This window comes from Montipora foliosa, chromosome 13 (assembly GCF_036669935.1).
Source record: "Montipora foliosa isolate CH-2021 chromosome 13, ASM3666993v2, whole genome shotgun sequence".
Classification (NCBI taxonomy): domain Eukaryota; kingdom Metazoa; phylum Cnidaria; class Anthozoa; order Scleractinia; family Acroporidae; genus Montipora; species Montipora foliosa.
In genome coordinates, this window is record NC_090881.1 from 43,541,150 (window position 1) to 43,563,784 (window position 22,635).

Consider the following 22,635-nt stretch of genomic DNA (forward strand, 5'->3'; position numbering starts at 1 on the left):
ATTCAAGGAACTGAATGTTTAGTCCTCTGTTGTTCCACTTGATGCCGAAAATGCGACAAAGGCAAGCCATGTGAAAACTGTTCGCTTCCCACGTCTTGCTGCTGTACAGAAATGTGCTGACAGCACAGGCGTTATACAATGCCATCTCATTGTTTGCGACTGTCATCTTTGGGTTCTCTTAGACGTGGGTGGTGAGTCGAGTCGTCCTTCGGTGGCAGATATGAATAAGATATGATAAGCTTTGTGACAAATTACGTGATTTTGAAGGTCACACTATTCGATAGGGATCCTACCCAAGACATGACTAAACGTGTTAGGTAAGAAATAAGAGATCGTTTTTGATAAAATTATTGATATTATTATTCTGCACTAATTTTTCCCTTCTGTGGGTCTTTTTGGGCCAATAAAACACGTTATAGAAACTAACAAGTGCAGCCAATTTATGAACCCCAACTGGGGTAGTAGACGAGTTGTCTATTGACCCGTGCAGCTGATTTGCATCGATTTACATTTACATTGGAGTTTCAATTTGCAAGAGGAAATGCTCAATGGCAATAACATCAGCTATAAAACGTTTTCAGATAATCCTATCTCAGTGAGGTTGGATGCTAACGCAACAGAAAACAAAAACTGTTGTGATTCCCTGCTGGTAAATTTCACATGTGAAGCATCTCAATCCAATCCACCTGTGGAAAGCTACCAACTTTTCAAGAGCCAAGAAATCGTAGACACAAGCAGTAGAGGAACATGGATTGAGAACATATCGAGTAAAGGAGGCCATATCTATAGCTGCAGGGCCTTGCACTCCTTGGGAAGTGTGACAAGCGCTGATATTATTGTAACCTTTAATGGTGAGTTTTTAAAAATATATAGTCAGTGGCCTTTTGCAATGTGCACTTAATATCCAAGTTAAAACTGCTGTCAATACAATGTAGTAAGTCATGTTTGCATTTATAATTTTTATGTATTATGTTTTAGCATTGATTCTTGTATTGCTGTTCCACATTTTGATTCTCTCTTTTTTTCAGTTCCAGTTCAGGTATATGTCCATGCTAAAAGTGGTAGCGTGACTATTAGAGAAGGTGCCAGTTTGTCTTTAAAATGTAATGCATCTGGGTACCCTCAGCCTACTGTTACCTGGTCAAAATTGAATGCAAATGAGTTAATAATATCAAGCCAATGGATAAACTTCACTAACATCAGCAAAGAGGCAACTGGGGAATACATCTGCAATGCAAACAACACCTGTGGGGAAAAGTGGTCTTCAGTTAGAACCATTGATGTGCAATGTAAGGACATATTTTCCCCCTCTTAAGCTTAATTGATGAAGCATTAGAGAAATTTGACCATTTTCAAGTGAGCCACCAGTATAGGTTTTAAGTCCCTGCATCACTGACTGTCAAGACTTGCACGATGGCTAACAATAAGAATAATAATTATGATAATGATGATGATAGTAATAATAACAAGGTATTTGTCAGCGCATTTAACATTCTCAATGCGCTTACAGCGGGAAGCGAAAACTCGATTAAAATAAGAAAATAAAATAAGGGTTAAAATAGTCACAAAAAATGTTTTACTTTTCTTCTTAAAAATAGTTACAGTCTTAGACGTTTTTGGAGATTTAAGCAGACTATTCCATAGTTTCGGGGCGCAATTTAAGCAATAGAGGACGTTTTCCGTGTTTCCACAGCCTGATCTAATATAAACACGAGGGGGAGTTGGGAGTATTCGAGACCGTTATGCAAACCCGAGACGCAGGCGAGGGTTTGCATAACTGTCCCCAAAGGAGAGGAAGGAAAAGAAGGAAGAAGGAAGGAGGGAGAAGGAAGGAGGGAGGAGGAGGAAGCTCATTGAATTTCACCAACATCTGCAGAAAAACAGAAGAACACCATAGAACAGATTTCGTCAAACGCAAAAAAAAACCACCAGACAAAATGGCAACAGTCCTACCACTAAAACCATTGCCACAGCTACAATACCATACATAATACGGACTTTTGAAACTATCGCACACATACAACAACTTTTCAACATACGCGTTGCCCACAGACCTAACCGGGCTGAAATTTGCCATGTAAGTGTAGGGGTACTCTAACCAGCATCTGGAATTGCTCTGGGTAGTCCCTGTCTGATAAACTCTGTGTCTTTGGCTTCACAAGTAAATAGCACAATTGTGTCTCCAACCATTTGGGATTTCAGTTTACGCTCGTTTGCAGCTTTATTGCACCTAAAAAGACCCTCAAAGGGCAAAGAAATGGTGAAGAAAATGTTCAGATAGTGGACTAGTGAAAGAAATAAGCTAAGATCAGTGAGTGTTGTGCAATGCTCATAATACAGAACTATGTAAGTAAAGCAAAAGACAACTTAAACAGCAGAATGTGCAGGCCTGCCACTTCAGTATTCCTGTTAAGGAATACTGAAGCATTCGGCAAGCATTCTGTTGGTACACTAACGAAAACTACAGTGCATCTCTTACAACAACAACCATCTATTTATTTGCCAAATTAGAAAAGAGGTGTACAGAACAGAAAAAATTAATTAGATCAGGCAACAATACTCAGAACAGAATAAACTAAACGAGCTGAGTAGTTCAATATATTATGACCTTGCATTTTCTGGATTGTAACACACACACATCTAATAGACTAGATAGGACAAATAATGAAATAAGAACATAATTATATAAATCTGATTAATCTAAAGGAAATACATTTAGGGAAAGAAAAAAAAGAAGAAAAATGACCAGATAGTACTAGATAGTAATATAGTATTTATCAATTCTTGTGTTTTGAACAGTAATAAGCTAAGAATGAAATGACAATACCAAGCTAGCATTAAACGTTCGTAGATACGATTTTTTTCCTCATTTCTTGCCTAAATAAATGCAAGGAACTACTTTGTAGTTCTTCATCCAGATTATTCCAAACAGAAGCACCAGAGAAGTGTAAATTAAATTTACCGTAATTTGTTCTATCATGATCAATGTAATAAGTTGATTTTGATGCTAGCCTAGTATTATAATTGTGTTAGGATAATATACGAGAAATGAAGTCGTCAAAAGCCTTAGGTAGGTAATTATGATGATACTGAAACATAAAAAGGATAGTATGAATGGTCACAGGATCCATTAATTTGATTAATCCGCTAACTGTGAAAATATATTGCTAGAGTGAGCATCTCGATTATCATATCATATATCATATCATATATCTTTATTTACCCTCGGATTTTAGAGTAGCTTGGTGTAGCTAATATCTCCGAGCATTTACCCTCCCAACCATGATACACCATAGAAGACAGACCACAACACCGAGAACTACATGCCCTAGGGTTATTAGTAGTACTGCCTTTTTCTGCAAAACTACAAACCTCTTTAAACCTCTTGTGTGATGTGATCTTGTTATTTTCTCTCTGTATAGATGCTGCCGAAGCTACGGGTAGGGGAGGGAATTATTCGGTGCCTGAAGGAAGCACAAAACTGTTTTCGTGTCCAGTTGATGGAAACCCTGAACCTAACATCACATGGTACAAGGACGATGAAGTTATTGAACCAGAGATTCCCAATGCAAAACAGATGGAGGCGAGGGAAACTGGGTGTTACACTTGCTCGGCGATCAACGCACTAGGACCACCAGTCACCATCACACAGTGCCTTATTGTTGGTACGATTATCAGTCTTTTATATCACTATCTTTTATGTAAACCATTTTTGAGGTAAGTACGCTGTAGATATCAATGATGCTCACATGACGAGGTCGGCCTCTATGAATAGGCTCTCATTTCATCATTTAAGTGATTCCCTTGAAAATGACGTACTACCCACATTTTTGCCAAACTTGGCACAATTGGTAATCACGCAAAGGACGTAAAAAATGCAGTAAAAAGATGGGGTCACCATGTTTGTTTTCGCGCTGAATGCCCTTTATTCTAGGTTTTGGAAAAATTGTTGTTATCTAGCAAAAACTACTTACTGTTACTGAAACGTTGAGCCTACTTGGGCAGGGGTCGCACTAATGCTTTTGGTGTTTACATTGGACATAAAATCTGTCATCGCGTGCCTGCGACAAGTGCGGCCCTTTTGTCGCGACCAGACATAACTATGTCCGAAGGACCTAAAGATAAAAAAAGCCGATGTCCTGCCTCAAAGCAGGTCATATCTTGTCTAATGGCCTTAAAATAACATTTTTATGTTTTTCTTCGGTCACAATGTCAATCAAATCTGAAATACCGGCAAAAATCGAATTTTCTCAATTCTTCAAAGATAACACATGTGCACAGCTAGCTACAGTGGAACCTCGATTTAACGAAGTCGCTGGGGACCGGCCAAATTTCTTCGTTAAGGACGTTCGCGCCAAAATCTTCCTACAGTGAGATTTTCTTCATTTCTCGCCTAGAGTTAGGTCATAAAGTACTTACTCCAAAAATGAAAATAAAAAAGGGGTTCACCGACTTTGTTTCGGAGAAAATGGCGGTGGAAAAATGCCTTAATTTCGAGAAATCGGTCATAATAGCGAGATGTAGGCTCATCTGCTCATCCATCGAAAATCATAAAAGTAAACTGTTGGAGTGAAAGTTTCCGTGCATAGGTTTTTAGAAGTGAGATTTTTAGATAATTGTATGCCGCTAGAGATGTGGTAAACAGTAGAGTTCATCCTGGACGAGCGTTTTCGTAAGCTGTATCCGTTGCAACCACTACCGGAATTCGATGGCACGAGGAAAGAAAATGTTAAAAAAAGATAACTTCTTCCGGTGAAAATTTTTTCATTTCATCATATTTTGTAGATAGTAAGTAAAGTAAGTGATTCATGATTAAAAAAATAGGGGTCACCAATGATCTGAACGAGTAAAACCGGTGTGATTTTGCAAAGCTCTTGGAAAAGCTCGTTTGTCACGCTTTTGCGTGACCTGTCGGGCAAGGACTGGAACCCAAGAGAGGATCAATCGTTGAAGAGATGAAAGGTTTTTACCGAAAAAAAAAAAACCTTTCTCGAGCATAGCAACCAAGTTTTAAGCAGGGGTCATCTTCATTTGGTTGGTGTTTTGTATAACATCTCTCCATTGCCGTCATGCTCATCCTCTGGAGTGTGTTTTTTTTTTGTGAAATTCAATCGCTGATTGTTTCCACGCAGGTCCGCACTATTCAAGCGGACGAGGACGAAAATACTGCTCAATTTTCACGAAAGTAAAGGAAAAGAACTTTAAAAACATGCATTCACTTTGAACTTAAGTTCGTAGGGTAATAAAAACATTAAAAAGGAACAGCCCCATTAAATTTACGCAACGGTTCGTCCTCGAGTTTTCCAAACTTTCAGCCAATAGTCTACTCGATCAGCTACCTTTTCCAGAGCTTTTCTATCCTCCCGCTCACTTCTCTTTGAAGTTTCATGATGATTCGGAAATAAATGTGCCATTCTTTTGCCGGCCTGGAATTTCCTCGGCGTTTTTGTCACCATGGTATTTTAACTGATGCTTGAAAAATTTGTATGAAAGTCAAGTAGACTAGTGCACGACTGATAAAACCTCGCGAATATCAGTCGTGCAGTAGTCTACTTGACTTTCATAAATATTTTTAATCAATTTTGACTGATCACGATCTTCTTTGATCCAACGCTGTGCAAGACTTATCGTCCACGGTTTTTGCAAAGTTTTTAAAACCTGAACTTCACTAATGCTCGAAGTAATGCGTGAAATATTACATTTGCGTTACCTGCGCAGTAACGTTGCGCACAAACAATTAGCGCGAACGTCCTTAAATCGAGGTTTCGTTATATCGAAAACCTCGATGTAAAAAGCTCTTTTCGCGCGTCAAATATTTAGAGTTGACAGTCCGGTTTCAAATATCATTTATGTCCCACACGTGCGACCTCCAACACTCCCGTGGCGTAAATGTCGTGACATATTTGTGGGACAACATATGACGCGACATAAAAAAAATAAGGCCACAGTGCGACCCCTGCCTTGTTTGTCCGGGTTATAGTCTTTCAGTAAAGTAATTTCAAATCGCTCGATCTTGCAAAGAGATATAAGCAAATCGGACCACTACAGCATAACTAACACTCAGTGTCTGAATCCAACTTCTACTATCCAATTATTTTCTCCTTACAATATGTTTGCCGTGTACCTAACACGGAAAACAGTAAATAACACCATTAAAAAACAAAGGGGCTAGGGGGGAGGAAGGCGGAAATATCCGCTTCAAATGATCTTTTCCGCGTAAGGACTGGGCGAATTCCAAGATGGCGTCCAATGAAGAGTGGTGCAAAACAAGGGAATCACCTTAAGTTGATAAGTTTTTTGCATTCATTTTTTCAGATTATTTAAAGGTACTAATTAATTAATTAGTTTTTTTCAACAAAAACGTTTTAAGCTTTTAATCCCTGTTTTTTTTTTCTTGGCAAAATCTGCTCTTTGTCAAGGGCTATTTTTGGTTGGTATGTTGTGTACATCGATATCACCCATCCTCGAGATAATAAGATAATCCTCAAGCTGATAAACAATTAAAAGAGTGAACTGGCTTTTGCAGGCTCAATTTTGCTTATATATAAATATAATAAAGAGGTCCTTTTTTCGACAAAAAAAGCATGTAGTTGACTATTTACTCTTATTTTTGGGTCTCTCTGCAGGTACCGGTAAGCATTGTGTTTTTGGTCATTTGGGATTAGTCTTTATTTGGAGTTGTTTTGCTTTCTGTCTTTGATTCTTTTGTTTTGCATATTTTCTGCTTCGGTACCTGTAGAAGCTAACTTTTTAGTCTTATAGAAACTGGCATACACTGTTTTACACCGTTTATAATTGATTTTAATTTTCTTTAACACTATTATTATGGTTTTATTCAAATCGAAGCCCCTTTATTAAGCTCACCTTAGTTTTGAACCAGGTATTAAATATACCTACATTTGAAGAGTTCTTATCTCTAGATCTACGATGGTGGCCAAAATTTCCAGAGAAATCTTCAATAATGACTGCCAAAGTTGCTTTATTTGAAGGAGCTAGTGCCTTAATAACTTTTATATTAAATATCCTCATAGTATCCTCTTAATCCCCACCCCTCGCCTCCCCTCTCCTCCCCTATGTGTTTCCCTATGAGCTATTGAAACGTAACTGTCACAGTATCAGGGTACAAAAGCGTGTCTAAGACCCTCAACATTATCACTACCACTCTCAACGGCATGCAGCAGTAGGCTTACGAAGCAACACCAATCGCAATTATTGTCATGCAGTAGAGCTTACTTACTTTGAACAGAATTTTGTTACAAGTGTTGATGTCATTATCTACTGAGAGCTTCCTGGTGTTCTTTATTTAGTGCTCGAGGATCCTACCTCAGCTATGCCCACCTCTACAGGAAAACCAAGTAAGGGGTTGTATTAACATTAATTACTTTAACTCAGGCTTTTAAATAAGTTGTTTGAGATGCAGTGCAAATATTGTGCTTATCGTTTACAAGGGATATTGAAACTTGAGGATGAATGTTTACGCGTCAAACTCTGTACGACCAGATTTGTATACACCACAAGGCATGGTGGACATACATACACAAAGTTATCTTCATTCGCAAGGAAGGGTTACGTTTTTGCAAACGTTGACCGTGTAGCACTTATATTTCAACAGTGTTAACTATTAGAGTGTAATGTGGAGCGCTAGTTTTCTACCCATATAGACCATGTGAGCGTTAGCCCTACTAATGGAATTGGGCCCACACAAGGATAGAGAAAAACTCTGACCAGGGTGGGACACCGTGTATACATACAAATATCTGCGCACAGGTAACAGAAAAAGAGCTAATAACGAAGTAAGAATACAATAGGAAGGACTATTACATGGTTCCCTTGCATACATTTCCTCTACTGTCTATTGTGACCTTAATTAAAGTGATTCAATGAGCTTTCAGACATCCATCGGACATCAATCGACACCTCAGTGAGTAACTTGAAGTACTGGAGTCCATACAGTGTGGTTTCACTTTCCATTAGGAACCACATTTTCTTAAAGCCGGCTTGTACTGTTAGCCGGTGCAATATTATTCATACATTAGAAAATTTGTAAAGCCAGTTCAGGCTTTTTCGCTTGTTTTTCATCCAGTGAACTTTCATTCGGGCTATTTGAACACTTTAAGATAACGTAACCTAACTCCATGTTCAGGATATCAAGCTTTTCAATTAATAGTTAAGAACTAATAGTTACTGCCGGAGAAGCTATTTGTGGGTCAGGTCTGTATGCTCGTAAATAAAGATTGTTGCATGTTGTTGTGCCAAACAGTGCTTTAAACAAAGAAAAGATTCGTAACTGTTTGTCCAGGATTTGAATTTTCAATCAAGGGTAAATCAAATGTTTGCCTCTTCCCATTTTAGCAAAGCAAGTTTATGCGGACCTGACGATAATGGAAGACTTTTTGTCAGAATACAGAGATTTGAATAACCAAGTTTCAAAACAATTGGTGGATTCATTTGTGTCTGAGGTTCATTTTTAAAATCTCTCGTATATAATCTAAAGTAATTGACGGGCGAAAGAATATCAGTTATTTATTTATTTACTCAAAGTGTACATAATTCAGGGGCACCCAACGTCAATTTTCGGAAAGTATCTGTTCGGAAGACGATTTGAGATCTAGAATTTTCGGAACATTTGTTATAAATTTTTGCTTGTCTGCCTGTCCTAGGATTTTCGAACAACTGAATTGCCCAGTTTTAACGGATTTTTACCCTAAAAAGGTCACCTAGAATTTTCGGGAGCCTTTTTTCTGGCTGAAATTTTCCAAAAGGTAAGTTTTGGTCCCTATAATTTTCGGATCACTAGACTTTCAGCTAGGAAATCCGAACAGATTAAAAATATTTAGGGGATAAGAATATGCCTATATCTACCGTTTAAATACTAAAATACGTTTAACAATGCTATGTTTAAGTGGTTTTGAACTATATTCTCGTTGGGTGCCCCTGATACTTCCTTTGATAAGAATTTCCAATCGTTTTATATTTTGAAGGGGTAGGAATTCCTTGTTCAAAAGTGCCCCAAATGCAGAGATTGCAATGCTAAATGTTCAATAAACTAAGCCATTGCTAAACAAACACTTTATTAGTCATCTATTTGTTTTGGAAAATCTTATCATTTTTGTGCATAATTAGTTATTAACGATTCTGATCTCAATTAGAACTAAAAGTGAAGAAAGAGGTATTCCTCTATAAACATTGCCACAATTGCAGAAGGGTATTGAAGGTGGAAGAATAGTGGAAATTAATTAACACTGGTTGTTCAATGAACTAAGGAAAACAATCATACAGGTCATCTGTTTTCAGGAGACAACACTCCATTTGCCTTATTATTAAAGAACTGTTTCGGTTTTAAATTTACTAGATGAATGAAATATACCAGAATGACGACAATTATTTCAGGACTGAAGTGACAGGACTGAGGTTGGTAGATTGAACCTACTTTAGTTATTTCGACAGCGATATATTAATTTTTTGTCTTCTTTGTTTTCAGGAGGGGCAGTGTAATCGTATCCTTTACCATGTACTTTAAAATTGCTGTGACCCCCAGTCAGGGAATTTCAAAACTTGAAGCTAACATTTCTGATGGCACTTTTGGTACTTATCAAGTTGGAAATTTGACTCTTCTCTCACCCGGGACTAGCACTTTCACGTCCACCACACCAGGAACTTCTCAACCAACAGGTATGAAGGAATGACCATCAAACGTTTTCATTTCCTTGTGGATAGTAGCGTGATCAGGGCCTTGAATCACTAGCCCACACAGTGTCCTTGTTTAGTGAAGGTATCGGAATGGATTTTGGAATTAACTACTATGTAAAACTCACGTTACGGGAAAGGAAAAGTAAAAGTAAACGGCATCTGATTGATTAAAACTGCCTGGGGGAAGAGAAATAAAGTCACTCGATGAAGAAAGCAGCTGTAACAGATATTTGGGGATTATGGAATCTGACATGGTTGTGTACGAAGAAATGAAAACTAGCCTGACAAAAGATTACTTCCAGTGTTTGGGAAAGCTGCTCAAATGAAAACTTAATGTGGCAATATGATAAAAAGGAATTAATACGTGTATGTGGGTAGTCTCTATCCTTAGATACTATGCAGTATTCATTGACTGGACTAAGAGAGAGTTAAAAGGGCTCGATAGAAAGACCAGAAAATATCTAACCATATACAATGTTCTCCATCCTCGAGATAGCATAGCCAGATTATACCTGTCGAGAAAGATAGGCCGGAGAGGTTTGTGCTCGGTTAAGGAATGCATGGAACTGGCAAGAATGGGTCCAACTATATTTCTAATCAGCGTGAATAGGAGTGGTTGGTGGCAGCAAAAGGAAAAGAGTGTGCTCAGTTAACGAGACAAAAATGTCAACAAAGATTTCCCTATGGGTACGTACGCATACTGGTTGGCGTGCCTTTAGCCGAACCTTCAAAACATCTAGACTATCAATTAATCCATATCATGCGTGTTCTTGCGATTTATTATTGCACAAACAACATAATCTTGGATAATTCTTCGGCTAATGGTTGTTATACACCCCACTCTTTTGCCCTTCCATGAAACACTTTTATGCAACTTTGGGAACTCTTGCTAGTAGTATAATGTTTTTTTTTCCCGTTTTTTTGCTTTTTTATGTTATTCCATATTTATCTTCACAGAATTCCAATGCGCGTGCGACAGAACTCTGTTGGTAATTATTGGAGTTCTTGTTTCAATCATCATTGTTCTAATACTGGTCATAGCCTGGCAGCACAGAAAGCTTGGTAAATAGTTTGATGTTTCTGCCAGAATTGTACTCTCCATTTTTTTGTTCTTATTGTAAATCTGATCTTCTTTTGTTAGGCATTGCTAGAAAGAAAAGGTAGGTATTTTGATGTTTTTTCGTTTGTTTTTTTTTTGTCCATTGAACATAAATATAAGAGGTCTGGCTCAACGTTATGGGGAAAGTTGAAGTTTCCTGTAAATGCTTGGTACTATATCAGTCACTGTACATGTGTTGCATCAAGGGCACAAATAGTATAAAGTATAACTGTTTACAGTAAAAAGAAAAAAAAATTGACCAATCGTGGAAAGCTGTTTTCTTTGTTGAGGAAAAAATTGCAGGGGAGGGGCAGGCGTCAGATACTAACGAACATTTCCCATCATCGCGATACTTGAATTAATCTTGCTTTTAATTAAAGATGTTTTCGAAACGACCTTCTCCTGCGAGAAGTTTGCAACGAATCTTTGCAGGAAGGAGAACGCAATGGTCCAATGCTCAAATGGTGACGCACAACCAAAAGGAGCTCATGACAGATCTTTTGTTCTCGCGCACCCGAAAAAAGGTGATTACGTAACTTGAAAATCACCTATTTTGTCCCCTCCCGTATTCTTTTTGGTTCTCCCATAAATGAACTCGCCTGTCCGAAAGGATGTTTCATTTCTTTCGTGGCAATTACTTAAGAAAGGAAAATAAAGAAATCGTAATAAGAAACGCAGGCTAAATTTGAAGAACTAACATGTTTGTCCACTCTTCGATGTGTCGTTAGGCCATACAAGGTTGCAGAAGATAAAGATAGAAGAATGTATGACGTGAGTTTTGAAATGGAAAATGCAAAATGATTTAATAGAATGATACTGTTTTTTCTATTGCTGAAACACATTTTGCCATTTCCAGCAAGTTAAAGCATGAACTGATTATTTCACAACGTAGAAAAACTTCGATTTTCTGGGTTGATTAATGTACAGTCAACTCTCTCTAAGACAGACACTATCGGGACCCGCCTCAGCTGTCCGTCTTAGAGAGGTGTCCGGCTCATAGAGAGTTGACCCCAGGAATTTTAAGATAATAATTCTGAACCTGTGCACAGTGAATACGCGTCTGTTTAAAGTTTGTTTTAACTTATTTACTTGAACGAAACCCACAAAATGGAACAAAAACATTTGCAAAATTGAGTCTCTTGTCGTATTACAAACAGTAAACAGTACATTCTGCAAACGGGAACATAGCCACCTTGACTGTCTTTCGCGGCACTAAGTTTAAAAATATGTCACTTTTTCTATTCAAAAAAAATTGGTAAAAGCAAGTTAAGTTAATAGCTTCTAATAGCCATGGCTTTGGTGGACATGCACTTAAGAAGAAAAGAAATCTGTGATCGTGGATTGTTTCAGATGCAACAGTTTAAAATCCTAAAAGCGCTGACCATCGCTGCTTAATTTTGATACGAGGATTTCCTCTTGCAGCTTTGTGGAAGCGAATTCCTTTAGGTCGTCAACTAGTCTAAGAGCTTCTGTAGTGGATTTGATGGTTGGATCCGGTGGTTTAATGTCCACAACTTGGCCTGCTTCGTCACTGTCTACAACCACTACAACTTTGCTGGAATACAGATCGAGGGCTTCATCCCTTAGTCGTTGTCGCTAGTTGGGGAGGGTGGTATGCACAGGAGGCTCACATGATGGAATCTCTTGGTCAGCAGTTACGTATTCTTCAGATGTTGTCTCGCCCTGACTAATTCGTCGTACAAGCTCTGCGTAGTCTTGATCCTCTTCTTCCTCAGATCTCTCTTTATTCTGTACTACATTGGAAAATCCACATTTCTCTGGTACCTCATCCCAGGCTTGTTTGATCCACCTTATTGCCTGTAAAACATCAACTTCCTTGGCGATATCTGGTGCTGTTACGTAGTCCGCGGTTAACAAGTGAAACAACAAATTTCAGGAGGCGTCAACAAGATAAGAGCTGACGTCTGGAGTTAAAAAGAGTCACATACAAGAATTCGTCTTCCCTAAATCGTAATTTTCGGTCACATTCAGATCCTCACAAGTCTCCGTTGACGATTTCAAAGTGTCTGTTGTCCGTCTTATGGAGGTGTCCGTCTTATAGAGAGTTTGGTTATAGTAAAATGATTAAGAAACGGCCGGGACCAGCACCAGGCGTCCGTCTTATAGAGGTGTCCGTTAAGAGAGAGTTGACTGTACTCGTTTCCTATATCTATTTTACTTATTGATTGTAGCAGTTGAAGGACATTTTGAAGTGTCATTGTAATTGCTCTAGGCGATCATTCTCGCCAAGAGTCATTGCAAGAGCTGCTCAAAACATATGTTTCAGAAATTTCCCAATTATTCTTTCATCTCCTGCAGGACATGGTACCGTTAGCTCGTCAGCCTGACCAGCTCCACGATAGCTTAATTTCCCGAATATGGTTAAGCAATCCATTACAATCGCATTGCCATGGGTCTGAGTCCTTTAATTAACTGCTTACGTTGCTCGCAACTGTGATGATAGAGTCTTTGCTTTTATTAAATGTAAAGTAAAGGAAAAGTCACTTTATTTAATGTCGGTATTTCCTTCACGAAACTGGTATCAATGGAAGCCGACGGTGCTCCCTTTACTCCCCTCTCGCGGTCAGTGCTCCGTTTTAAGGACATTTAAAGCTACAGCTACACGGATTAAAGAAAAGTTGAAACAGACGTTGAAGTCACCGAGCATTCAGCTGGGGACCTCTCGCTCCAAAAGCCGCGCACTAACCAACTGAGCTACAACTACCTGTAGTTAGTTTATTTTTAAAGAATAATGAACTTCAAGTATACTAACGGTTACGAAGGCAATTTAACCCGGGGGCTTCTCTTTTGTTTTCAGAACGAAGTTGCGATGGAAGAACTTAATCCTACTAACGATCAACCAAGTAGTTCTAATCAACAGCGAAGAATCCCCATTGAACCTGCATACATGCCCTTACAAGGGACTACCCACTATGAAGTAGGACAAAGTAGCCCTAATAACTCCCCTCAGAATATTGAATATGCACCCCTTGATATAAGAACAAGGTCATGGGAAGTAACAAGAGAACACGTGAAAGTGGAGAAGATCATTGGTAAAGGTGCTTTTGGCCAGGTTGCCAAAGGAACGGCAAAGAACCTTCCATTCCATTCTGGCACAAAAACTGTGGCTGTTAAAATGCTGAAAGGTAAAAGTATTTTTTTCTTTATGGCTTTGGTTTAGGAACAAACGGTCAGTCCTTCGTTGTGTAGAGAACAAACATGTGTAATCCGCGAATGACTACTGCGAACTTTAGGAGAGATTTTCTGCGATTTCTAACACCTTTGTGTTTAGCAATTACTTGAGTTTGACCTCGAACGCACGAAGAGAATGAGCCCTGATGACAGGTACACGGAGTACAACTAATGCAAATTTACCTTTGTTTTTTATGCTTATTTGATTTAGCTAACGCTCCTGCGTCAGACAAGAGAGACTTGAAATCCGAACTCGATCTGATGAAGACCCTCAAGCCTCATCCACATGTTATCAAACTATTGGGATGCGTCACTGAAACTGGTAAATGCATCTATAAATTATACTATGATGCTGCTGCTATAGAAAAAAAGCCCTTCTCTATGAATGTTCGCTTGTTCCAAACAAAAACAGTGCCACCTTAATTTCGTCTCAGCATTACAATAGGATATTGCATAGTAGTTCCAATCATAACGAGAAGCCCATTTACGACTTGCCAAAGTGTGAAGTGTTCAGTCTACAGTTCTGTTTCAAAACCGAGCAGAAGTGTTTTATCGGGTTTTAAACCATGAGGCGAGACCGAGTTGTTAATCGTAGACCCGAAAAAGCACTGTGGGTTTATTGAACGGTTTCAAGAGCACTCCACAGAAAGTGTGTCGGAACAAAGGTTCAAATTTAAATGGTGGGTGGAGAACAGTAGCATTGCAGAAAAGGAACCTAAGCTTTATTATTATGCTTCATATAAAAACTTCAAATGAAGAATGCTTTATCAGTTCGTTAACGCTCAGGCGCGTGCCACATTTTTTTGGTGGTCTGGTAGGCTGTTTCGATCAATAATTATTAAATGAGTTTTTGAAATTTTATGTCAATAGGTGTCCACACTTCCGTTGTCTAGTTATTAAAGACGTTTGTGAAAGGGGCTAGGTCACGCTATTTTAGGTAATTTTGTTTAATTTTGTTAATTATGAACTCTAAACGTCAAATTGGCAGAGTAAGTGTCTTTCATTTGCAAAATCACGGCCACATAACAACTGAGAATGATTTTCCAGCTTTGTAAAAGACATTTTGATATAGAATGATATAAATTTGAAAAAAGGTGGGCCGACGTTTTTCAAATTTACCCAAATTCAATCCATTTCAATCCTCTCCAGTTTTGTCCATCCATGTCCCTTCTTGGCTTCCCTGTGTTTTGTTAGAGTTCTTCTGTAGGTTTGAACAGTTATTTTGATATTTTAGTTAATTGTATGACCATTCGATCAGTGCTGAAATTGCCTAAAATTGCGTGACCTAGCCCCTTTAAATTACCTGCACGCTGCTTTTAAAGGAAATCGATCGTCATCTTTAGTAGGAATAAGAGCTTTCACAAGGCAGATAAAACCAGGTCAATAAAACGCTCCGGTAAACAATGGCTTGGGAAGTTAGTTGGATAGAGTGCGAATATATTATGGAATGTTGCGGTTGACCTAAAAACTGATTTGTCATTTCTTTTTAAAAGCTAACCCTTGGCACTGGACTGACCGTAGTCAATTGCTGCATTTTAGCATTCCGAATGAAGACTCATAGAAATAATTGAATTTTATTCTGGTTTATTCAGTAAAACTAGTCGAATCGTCCTAAAATTAAAACACTCGTACGCAACATAACATGACGGAATCACACACCTAGTCAAGCGTAGAGCAGAGGAGATGAGAGAACTGTTCGTGGACAAAAAAAAGACCGACAGAGATAATGCATGTTGAATAAACGTCATAATATTTCTCATAGATCCCCTATTGGTGCTGATCGAGTATGTCCCTTATGGTGATCTGTTGGGTTACCTGAGAAAGAGCCGCGGATTGAATGACACGTACTACAAAGACCCGGATATCAAACCTCAAACCAGTCTGACGTCGCAACAGCTGATGAAATTTGCTTGGCAAATCGCTGATGGAATGAACTACTTATCTTTAAGAAAGGTAAGCATGAGTGTAATGGCTTTCAGTAGATAATGCAGCAAACAAACTTAGCAGTTTGTACAGCACATACCAGTTGGCTCAGCTGGTTTAGCTCCAAACTACTGTGCGGGATCAAAACTCCGGCCATACCAACACTCAGGGTCTTTAATTAACTGAGGAGGAAGTGCTGCCTTTCTGATGACATCTGGAAATGGTTAAACTCTCTAGTATTCTCAGATTAGGACGATAAACCGTAGGCCTTGTCTTACAACTCTTCAATGTTTATAACCCGGCGGGTCGAATTTGCAGGTCGCAGGTTGCAGGTCGCAGGTTGCAGGTCATTGTTTCACCAATACAGAAAGTATCCTAAACATTCTTAAAAGCTAACCTTAGGCCTAATTAGGCCTAAACAAACGTTTTTAGGCCTACGGTTAGCTTTTATGAATGTTTAGGATACTTTCTGTCAGTTAGTGAAACAATGACCTGCATCCCGCGACCTGCGACCTGCGAATTAGACCCGCCGTTTATAACCATGTGGGACGTAAAAGAACACACTACACACCACACACTATTCAGCAATAGCAGGACATGGAATTCCCGGTGTTTTGGTCTGTCCTCTGTGGTATATCATGGTTGGGAGGATAAATGCTTGGAGATACTAGCTACACCAAGATTATCTAAAAATGCAAGGGTAAAGAAAGATATAATATGATATTACTCTTGTTTATGGAGTCATTAGTATAAGCCTCATAAAGAGCAACAAGCATCTGTTATCAGCAGTTGTTATTGTCATAATGTGTTACCATTGCATATTGGCAATACTATTGTTAATTCTATTATCGTTGCTGCTGTCGTCACACCTGCATGTGCCTGTCATTGCCATTCTCACTGGATCCGGAATCGCCACTGCCACTTCTCCACCTACACTGATACTTGCCATTGCTTGTGTCATGGTAAATGTCATTAACGTTGTCAAAGAAACTGCTATACCCGCAACCGCTCAATGTTTTTTTTTCACTGTAATACTTATGCAACTAACAAATAATGTGAAAAATGCTTCACTTCAGATCATACACCGAGATCTTGCTGCTCGTAATGTGCTGGTTGGAGAAACAGAAACATGCAAAGTAACAGACTTTGGAATGGCTAGAGATGTGCAACAGGAGAGCATTTATGAAAGAAAGACAAGGGTAACAAAACTAGAAAATAAGAAAGTATAGGAAACTCGACGAGCTTACAACTTGATAAGTGAACTTCAGTTGCCGTGTTTTTTGTTCCAAGTCGTAACCTAAAACGATTAAGTATAATCCATTCTTTTCTTTATCTTCAACTGCCAGGGTCGGTTGCCAGTTAAGTGGACAGCATATGAATCGCTGCTGTATGGAAAATACACCACAAAGAGTGACGTGTAAGTAGACTTACTCGTTTTCGCTTCAACGTGAGGTTTGAGAAGCGATATTTCGTCTAAAATCGAGTTCACCTGCCATTCAACCATGCATGACCTTAAATTTGAATGTACAAAATGATAAGTCTGTGGTGATTTCATTTTTTAACAGATGGAGTTATGGAGTTGTTCTTTATGAAATCTTTACCGTAGGTAAGAATCTGTGCATGCAATAGTTTGCTGCTTTACACTCTTCGAGATCATATCTACAAGTACTGTAAAATTCTGATTTTGGATTCGACGTTGCATCTTGCAAAGGGCCACTTGATATGTCCAGAACTGCACCTAATTACAGGCTCGAGGATTTCAATAAGCGTCACGAAGTGTCCCCTTGCTCTTTCCTATGACTTCAACATGACTTGTGTCTCGGAATACAGACAATTAACGTCACGAAGTGTCCCCCAAATGCTGCTCCTCAGGTAACGATAAACTGTTGCATTTAACCTGAACTCAAATAAATATAACCTTTACCCTTACCTCAGTGTTAGAAATAGGTAGCAAAGGCAGGGACACCTCGTGTTGGATGTCAAAATGAAGTGTCAAGTGCCGTCTTGAGGATAGGTATTCAGATTTGCTCGGTAGATTTGTTTTGAGAATCAACTTAGAGAAAGCAGGATTAGCCTTATGCCAGCTGATTTAAAAGAAAAAAAAATAATAATAATAATTAACTAGACTATTTCTCATACACAGACTCAGAGTAGGGAATTAGGATTCAATGGTATCCTAATCTAAGTCATAAATGCGTTTTGTCGTCTTGGCTAGCAGTGGATGAGAAGTTACCATGAATGAATGGTGGGTGCGGGTAAACATTTCCTTCTCTATTGTTTTCCAGGTGGTTCTCCATATCCACGGATGAATGGCAAGAAAATTGCAAGTTTGCTTCAGCAAGGTTACAGAATGCCGAAACCACAACACGTGGACAATGACTTGTAAGAAAATTGCTGTTTTGTTTGTTTTACACTCTGTTTTGCTTATCCTTTACTTTTACGTCATTTAGCTCAACGAGAACGACCCAAAGAAAGTTTAATGTGGAAAAATAATCGTTCGCCAACTGCGAAATACCTTTTAGCGCATAGCACACTTCTTTCATTTGAACCATCTGCAAGACCTTAACCAGAACCGTAACCATAAAGTAATACCTGAAGTTCTTAATAGGCTTAAGTAGACACCAAATGTCACATTATGACATGTATGCAAAGTGAAAATAGTTGATGTTATGATAATAGGGTCACTTTGCGACGCAAACACCAGGTAAAGTGAAGCTCATTATTTTGCCTCAAACGACAATGATGACCAAAAATAATATTGTAAAATTGCGTATTCCAATCTCAAACTTGGATGCCCTTGACATTTGCATTCAAAGCCTTCAATTCAGTTAGCTTGATAAAAAAAATTTGATTCAATAACAGTGTAATGAAATTATTCCCAAGGTATCAAATCATGATGAATTGCTGGCAAAATGAACCTGAAGCAAGACCGTCATTTGCTGATTTAACACAACAACTAAAAGGAATGGAAAACCAAAAGGTCAGATTATTTATAAAATGTTAATGTAAGCCAACAGCCAACCTCTATTTGTCCTATGAATTGATTCAGAGGCTTTATGGGCATTTATAAATATTTTTTTCGTATTAAACTTCTCCTTAAGAATTATGAGACAAAGAAAATATGGCCAAGCTGTGACTTTTTTTACGTAAAAGCCTCAGAGGTATGACCCAGTATCAACTGAAGGCACTAAAAGTGGTCCTTTAATTTGAACGTGTAGATCTTACAGGAGCGTAGAGCGTGGATGATACTTTAATGCAGTGCTCGTTTTTGTTGCGTAATTTCAAGTGAGTTAAATACATAAGTGACAAAAGCACTTTGGTCGATGCATCACAAAATAGTGAAAACAAACCGGACGAGTCATAACGAAGCATTTTCACTCGCTGGACCGACAGCCATGTTGCTTTGCTTAATTAAACAAAAAGGGTAAACCGAATCGAAAAACATGGTGTTTTTATGGTCACTTGGGACCACAAAATGGCTGCAGTTTCTCTGTGTAACGGAAAAGCAGTATGGTCACCTTGACGTCATTAAGTGGTTCGAACAGGTGGCAGCAAGGTGTGAGAGATGTATGGGACGTATAACTTCTGGTTTTGAACAAAGAGGGAAGGGGGAGGAGATCTCTTGTGATGTAATTTTGTAAACTAAATCGAAAAAAAAGCATCTTTCAAGATGTGATTTTTTATTTCTTTTACAGAGGCTGCTCAACATGCATATTTACAACAATGAACTGTACGCAAATTTGGAGGACTTGAACGCATAAAATAAAAAGCAACGTTAACTCTTCTGTTTTTCAAAAGGAACTTTAATCATTTCGTCCTCACACTTGACTTTGATGAGAAATTTCCCTTTCAAATAATCCAAAGAGAATCAGCATCTAAATTTCGTTTTCATTGATTTAGTTAAATTGATTATTCTCTTTAAGAGGCAAGTTTTTAGTGCTCCTCACATAGCTGCAATACATGTATTATGTGAAAACAGGAATTAGGGATCATGGATAGGACCCTTGCTTCGAAGTAGCGCAGTTCTGGGAAAAATGGCTGCTAATTTTGCAATTTCTAAGATGCATAAAATCTGAAGACAAATGGATTTATTTTAACCATTAAGAACATTTTGGTCAGCTGCACTTAAGAACTAAAGAAAAAACGTTGGAGCATTTTGTTAGGTAATCCAAGTGATATGAAACATTTGGCCGTATGTACGAAGCTTTTTCTTGATTACAGGGCGTTAAGGTCCCTAAACGCCGAATGGACTTATCACATAGTATTACCATTAAGCACATCTTAGAGTCTTTCATGGAACAATAGCTCTTTTGACGCACCCATTAACAGATTTACCTTAGCTAAGGCTAATCCGAAACGGAACTCACTCTCAGTTAACAATTACAGTACAATTGCAGAAGAAAGGTTTTAATTTTTATGAGACGTGTGAACGTCAATAAACTCGGATATTTTTAAGTTGTTTAGAATTGTGTTTTCGTTAACAAATGGATTCCATATTGCCGTGTATCATCTGTTCAGTAATAGATTACAGATAACGTCAATTAATGTGGTAAGAATAATAAAAGTCTTCAATTTCTGAACAGACGTACGGCAACATAAAATCGTTGACAACGGCGACGGCAACAAGAAGGTCACAAATGTGCATATTTAAAGGCAAAAACAATACCGTTGCAAGCCCTGCACGCGCGTTTTTCACTTTTGTCCATTTCTTTGCCGTCGTCAGCAAGACACTAGGGAGCTTTAGCAACGACAACGGCGACGGCAACGAGAACGTTACAAATTTGCATATTCAGTGGGCAAAAACAATAGCTTTGCACGCCCTTCACGTGCTTTTTTCATTTTTGTCCATTTCTTTGCCGTCGTCAGCAAAGCAACAACGTGAAAGTTTGAGGTGTTATGGAGAACGTCAGCACTTGGAGATAAAATTTCGTTTTTCTCCCCTAAATTAAGCGCCGCTCGTAACGGTTTCATTCCTGAGGGACTGCCACACCTTTGTCATATTAAAAGGCTTGGAATAGTCGCGAAGGGATCGCAATAACGTGAATTTATGTTTTTACATGACGTTCTCGTTGCCGTTCCCGTCGTCGTTGCTAAAGCTCCTTATTAGGGAGTTTAAGAAACGACAACGGCTACGGCAACGACAACGCCAAAAAGCAGTAATATTATTGGTTGAAAAAACCAAAATGATCGTGCTGCACGTACGGTGTAACAAGTCAAACATTAAAAATATTTGGAAAGGCATAAAACAACTTGTAGCTCTTAAACCTCAGGCTTATACAACTCCTACTAAAATTCTTACTTCCTCTGATACTGTTTTCACTTTTTCAGACTAAGGCCAGTGATATAGCCAATGCGATTAGTCATTATTTTGTAAATGTTGGCAAGTCTCTGAGCCAAGCTATTCCCAAGGTTGATGCGTCTTTTTCATCGTTTTTCTTCAATCCTTTGCCTCACAGCTTTTTTCTTCTGTGCAGGAAATTCAAGATATTATTTTAAGTCTCAAATCAGAAAAAGCTTCTGGTCCATTTAGCATTCCTGTTTCTTTACTTAAGAGTCTGAATTTTGTTATCACGAAGCCTTTGGAGATGTAGAGTACAATGAGTAGGCACAAGTATAATGTATACATGTACTAGATTGTCTTCTAAATCAGCATTTTGTACTCCTACTGCCAGGACTAATTATGGGAAGTTAAACATTCGTTTCAAGGGGGCTGTTCTTTGGAATAATATTGAGGCGTCTTTGAAAATTCTTTGCTTTCACAAATTTAAGTGTTCCCCTAAAAAAGTCTCTAATTACGTCATCTTAATTATCTTATTTATACTTCCTCTTTACTCCAGTCCATATGAAGTGACATCTTTTCTTTTTTTTGTTTTTGTTTCTGTTGTCGTTCTCTTTGTTTGCCTATCTTTTATCATTATATTTGTGCCTCCCTGAATCGAATTTTTTCCTTTAGATGTAAAATTAATTATCCTGCCTCCCAGCTAGATTAGCGTCTTGGTTATTTTCTGGGGGGCATTGTACCTTTCTAAAGTCTATAACTTATTTCGTGTATCCCCATTTACGTGTACAAATAAACTTTGCGTTTTTTTGTTGTTTTATGTTATAACTGTCCAATAACATTGAATACCGGTAACTCTTTTGGTTTCTCCTCAATTTTAGGATGATATCCTTATCTTTATAGAGAAATCTTTCAGTGTGTGACAAATTTGTTTAGTTTGTAGCCTGTGAAACTGTGTTTGAATAAAATATTACTCAAAAAATTAAAAAAAACTAAAAATTTGTCCTCTTGCATCTCGACCGCATTATAACCCGCCTCTAGAGGGAACGAAAAGTGCTCTATTAGGGCAAAAAAAGGCGAGAGTTCTACTCCGTTCAAGTTGTCGTGCAACCCCTCCCCGTTTCACCACAGAAACACCCTCTTTTGACATAAACAGGTTCTAGAGCATACACGCTATTGAATGACGTTCTCAGGCAGTCGATAGAAATTAGAGCAAATAGTAGTCTCGTTCCTGGCAAGGTGTGTGTTCCAAAATTTGCCTAAAAATACAGCGTACGAACTGAGTTTCTTTTGTGTGTGTGTATCAACTGTATCGTGAAAAGTGGACCAATCCCTTTGCCGCTCTTTCAAAGAAAATTTGTTAAGGATATCCCCTCGGCGGCATCGAAAAACCCTAGTGAAATGTTTCACTATTCGTCAAGCTCTCTAGGTCTACGTGACACTTGAATACAGT

At 38.4% G+C, this 22,635-nt stretch overlaps 1 protein-coding gene across 4 annotated transcripts in view; it reads left to right on the top strand.

Annotated features, from left to right (window-relative positions):
- Positions 1 to 22,140, top strand: part of LOC137982339 (fibroblast growth factor receptor 2-like) — a 109,818-nt gene extending 87,678 nt beyond the window's left edge. For 3 of the 4 annotated variants that reach the window (XM_068829428.1, XM_068829429.1, XM_068829431.1), the window contains 19 exons: positions 582 to 851; positions 1,029 to 1,289; positions 3,423 to 3,665; positions 7,308 to 7,355; positions 8,353 to 8,459; positions 9,353 to 9,411; positions 9,482 to 9,672; positions 10,648 to 10,752; positions 10,832 to 10,850; positions 11,518 to 11,560; positions 13,608 to 13,935; positions 14,193 to 14,303; positions 15,744 to 15,934; positions 16,981 to 17,103; positions 17,251 to 17,321; positions 17,470 to 17,510; positions 18,190 to 18,286; positions 18,788 to 18,884; positions 19,600 to 22,140. In XM_068829428.1, the coding sequence (XP_068685529.1) occupies positions 582 to 851; positions 1,029 to 1,289; positions 3,423 to 3,665; positions 7,308 to 7,355; positions 8,353 to 8,459; positions 9,353 to 9,411; positions 9,482 to 9,672; positions 10,648 to 10,752; positions 10,832 to 10,850; positions 11,518 to 11,560; positions 13,608 to 13,935; positions 14,193 to 14,303; positions 15,744 to 15,934; positions 16,981 to 17,103; positions 17,251 to 17,321; positions 17,470 to 17,510; positions 18,190 to 18,286; positions 18,788 to 18,884; positions 19,600 to 19,665 (2,471 nt within the window). In that variant the 3' untranslated portion in view covers positions 19,666 to 22,140. The remainder of the gene's footprint in view (positions 1 to 581; positions 852 to 1,028; positions 1,290 to 3,422; positions 3,666 to 7,307; positions 7,356 to 8,352; positions 8,460 to 9,352; positions 9,412 to 9,481; positions 9,673 to 10,647; positions 10,753 to 10,831; positions 10,851 to 11,517; positions 11,561 to 13,607; positions 13,936 to 14,192; positions 14,304 to 15,743; positions 15,935 to 16,980; positions 17,104 to 17,250; positions 17,322 to 17,469; positions 17,511 to 18,189; positions 18,287 to 18,787; positions 18,885 to 19,599) is intronic. The other variant, XM_068829430.1, reaches the window with a different exon arrangement.
- The last annotated feature ends 495 nt before the right edge of the window (positions 22,141 to 22,635 follow it).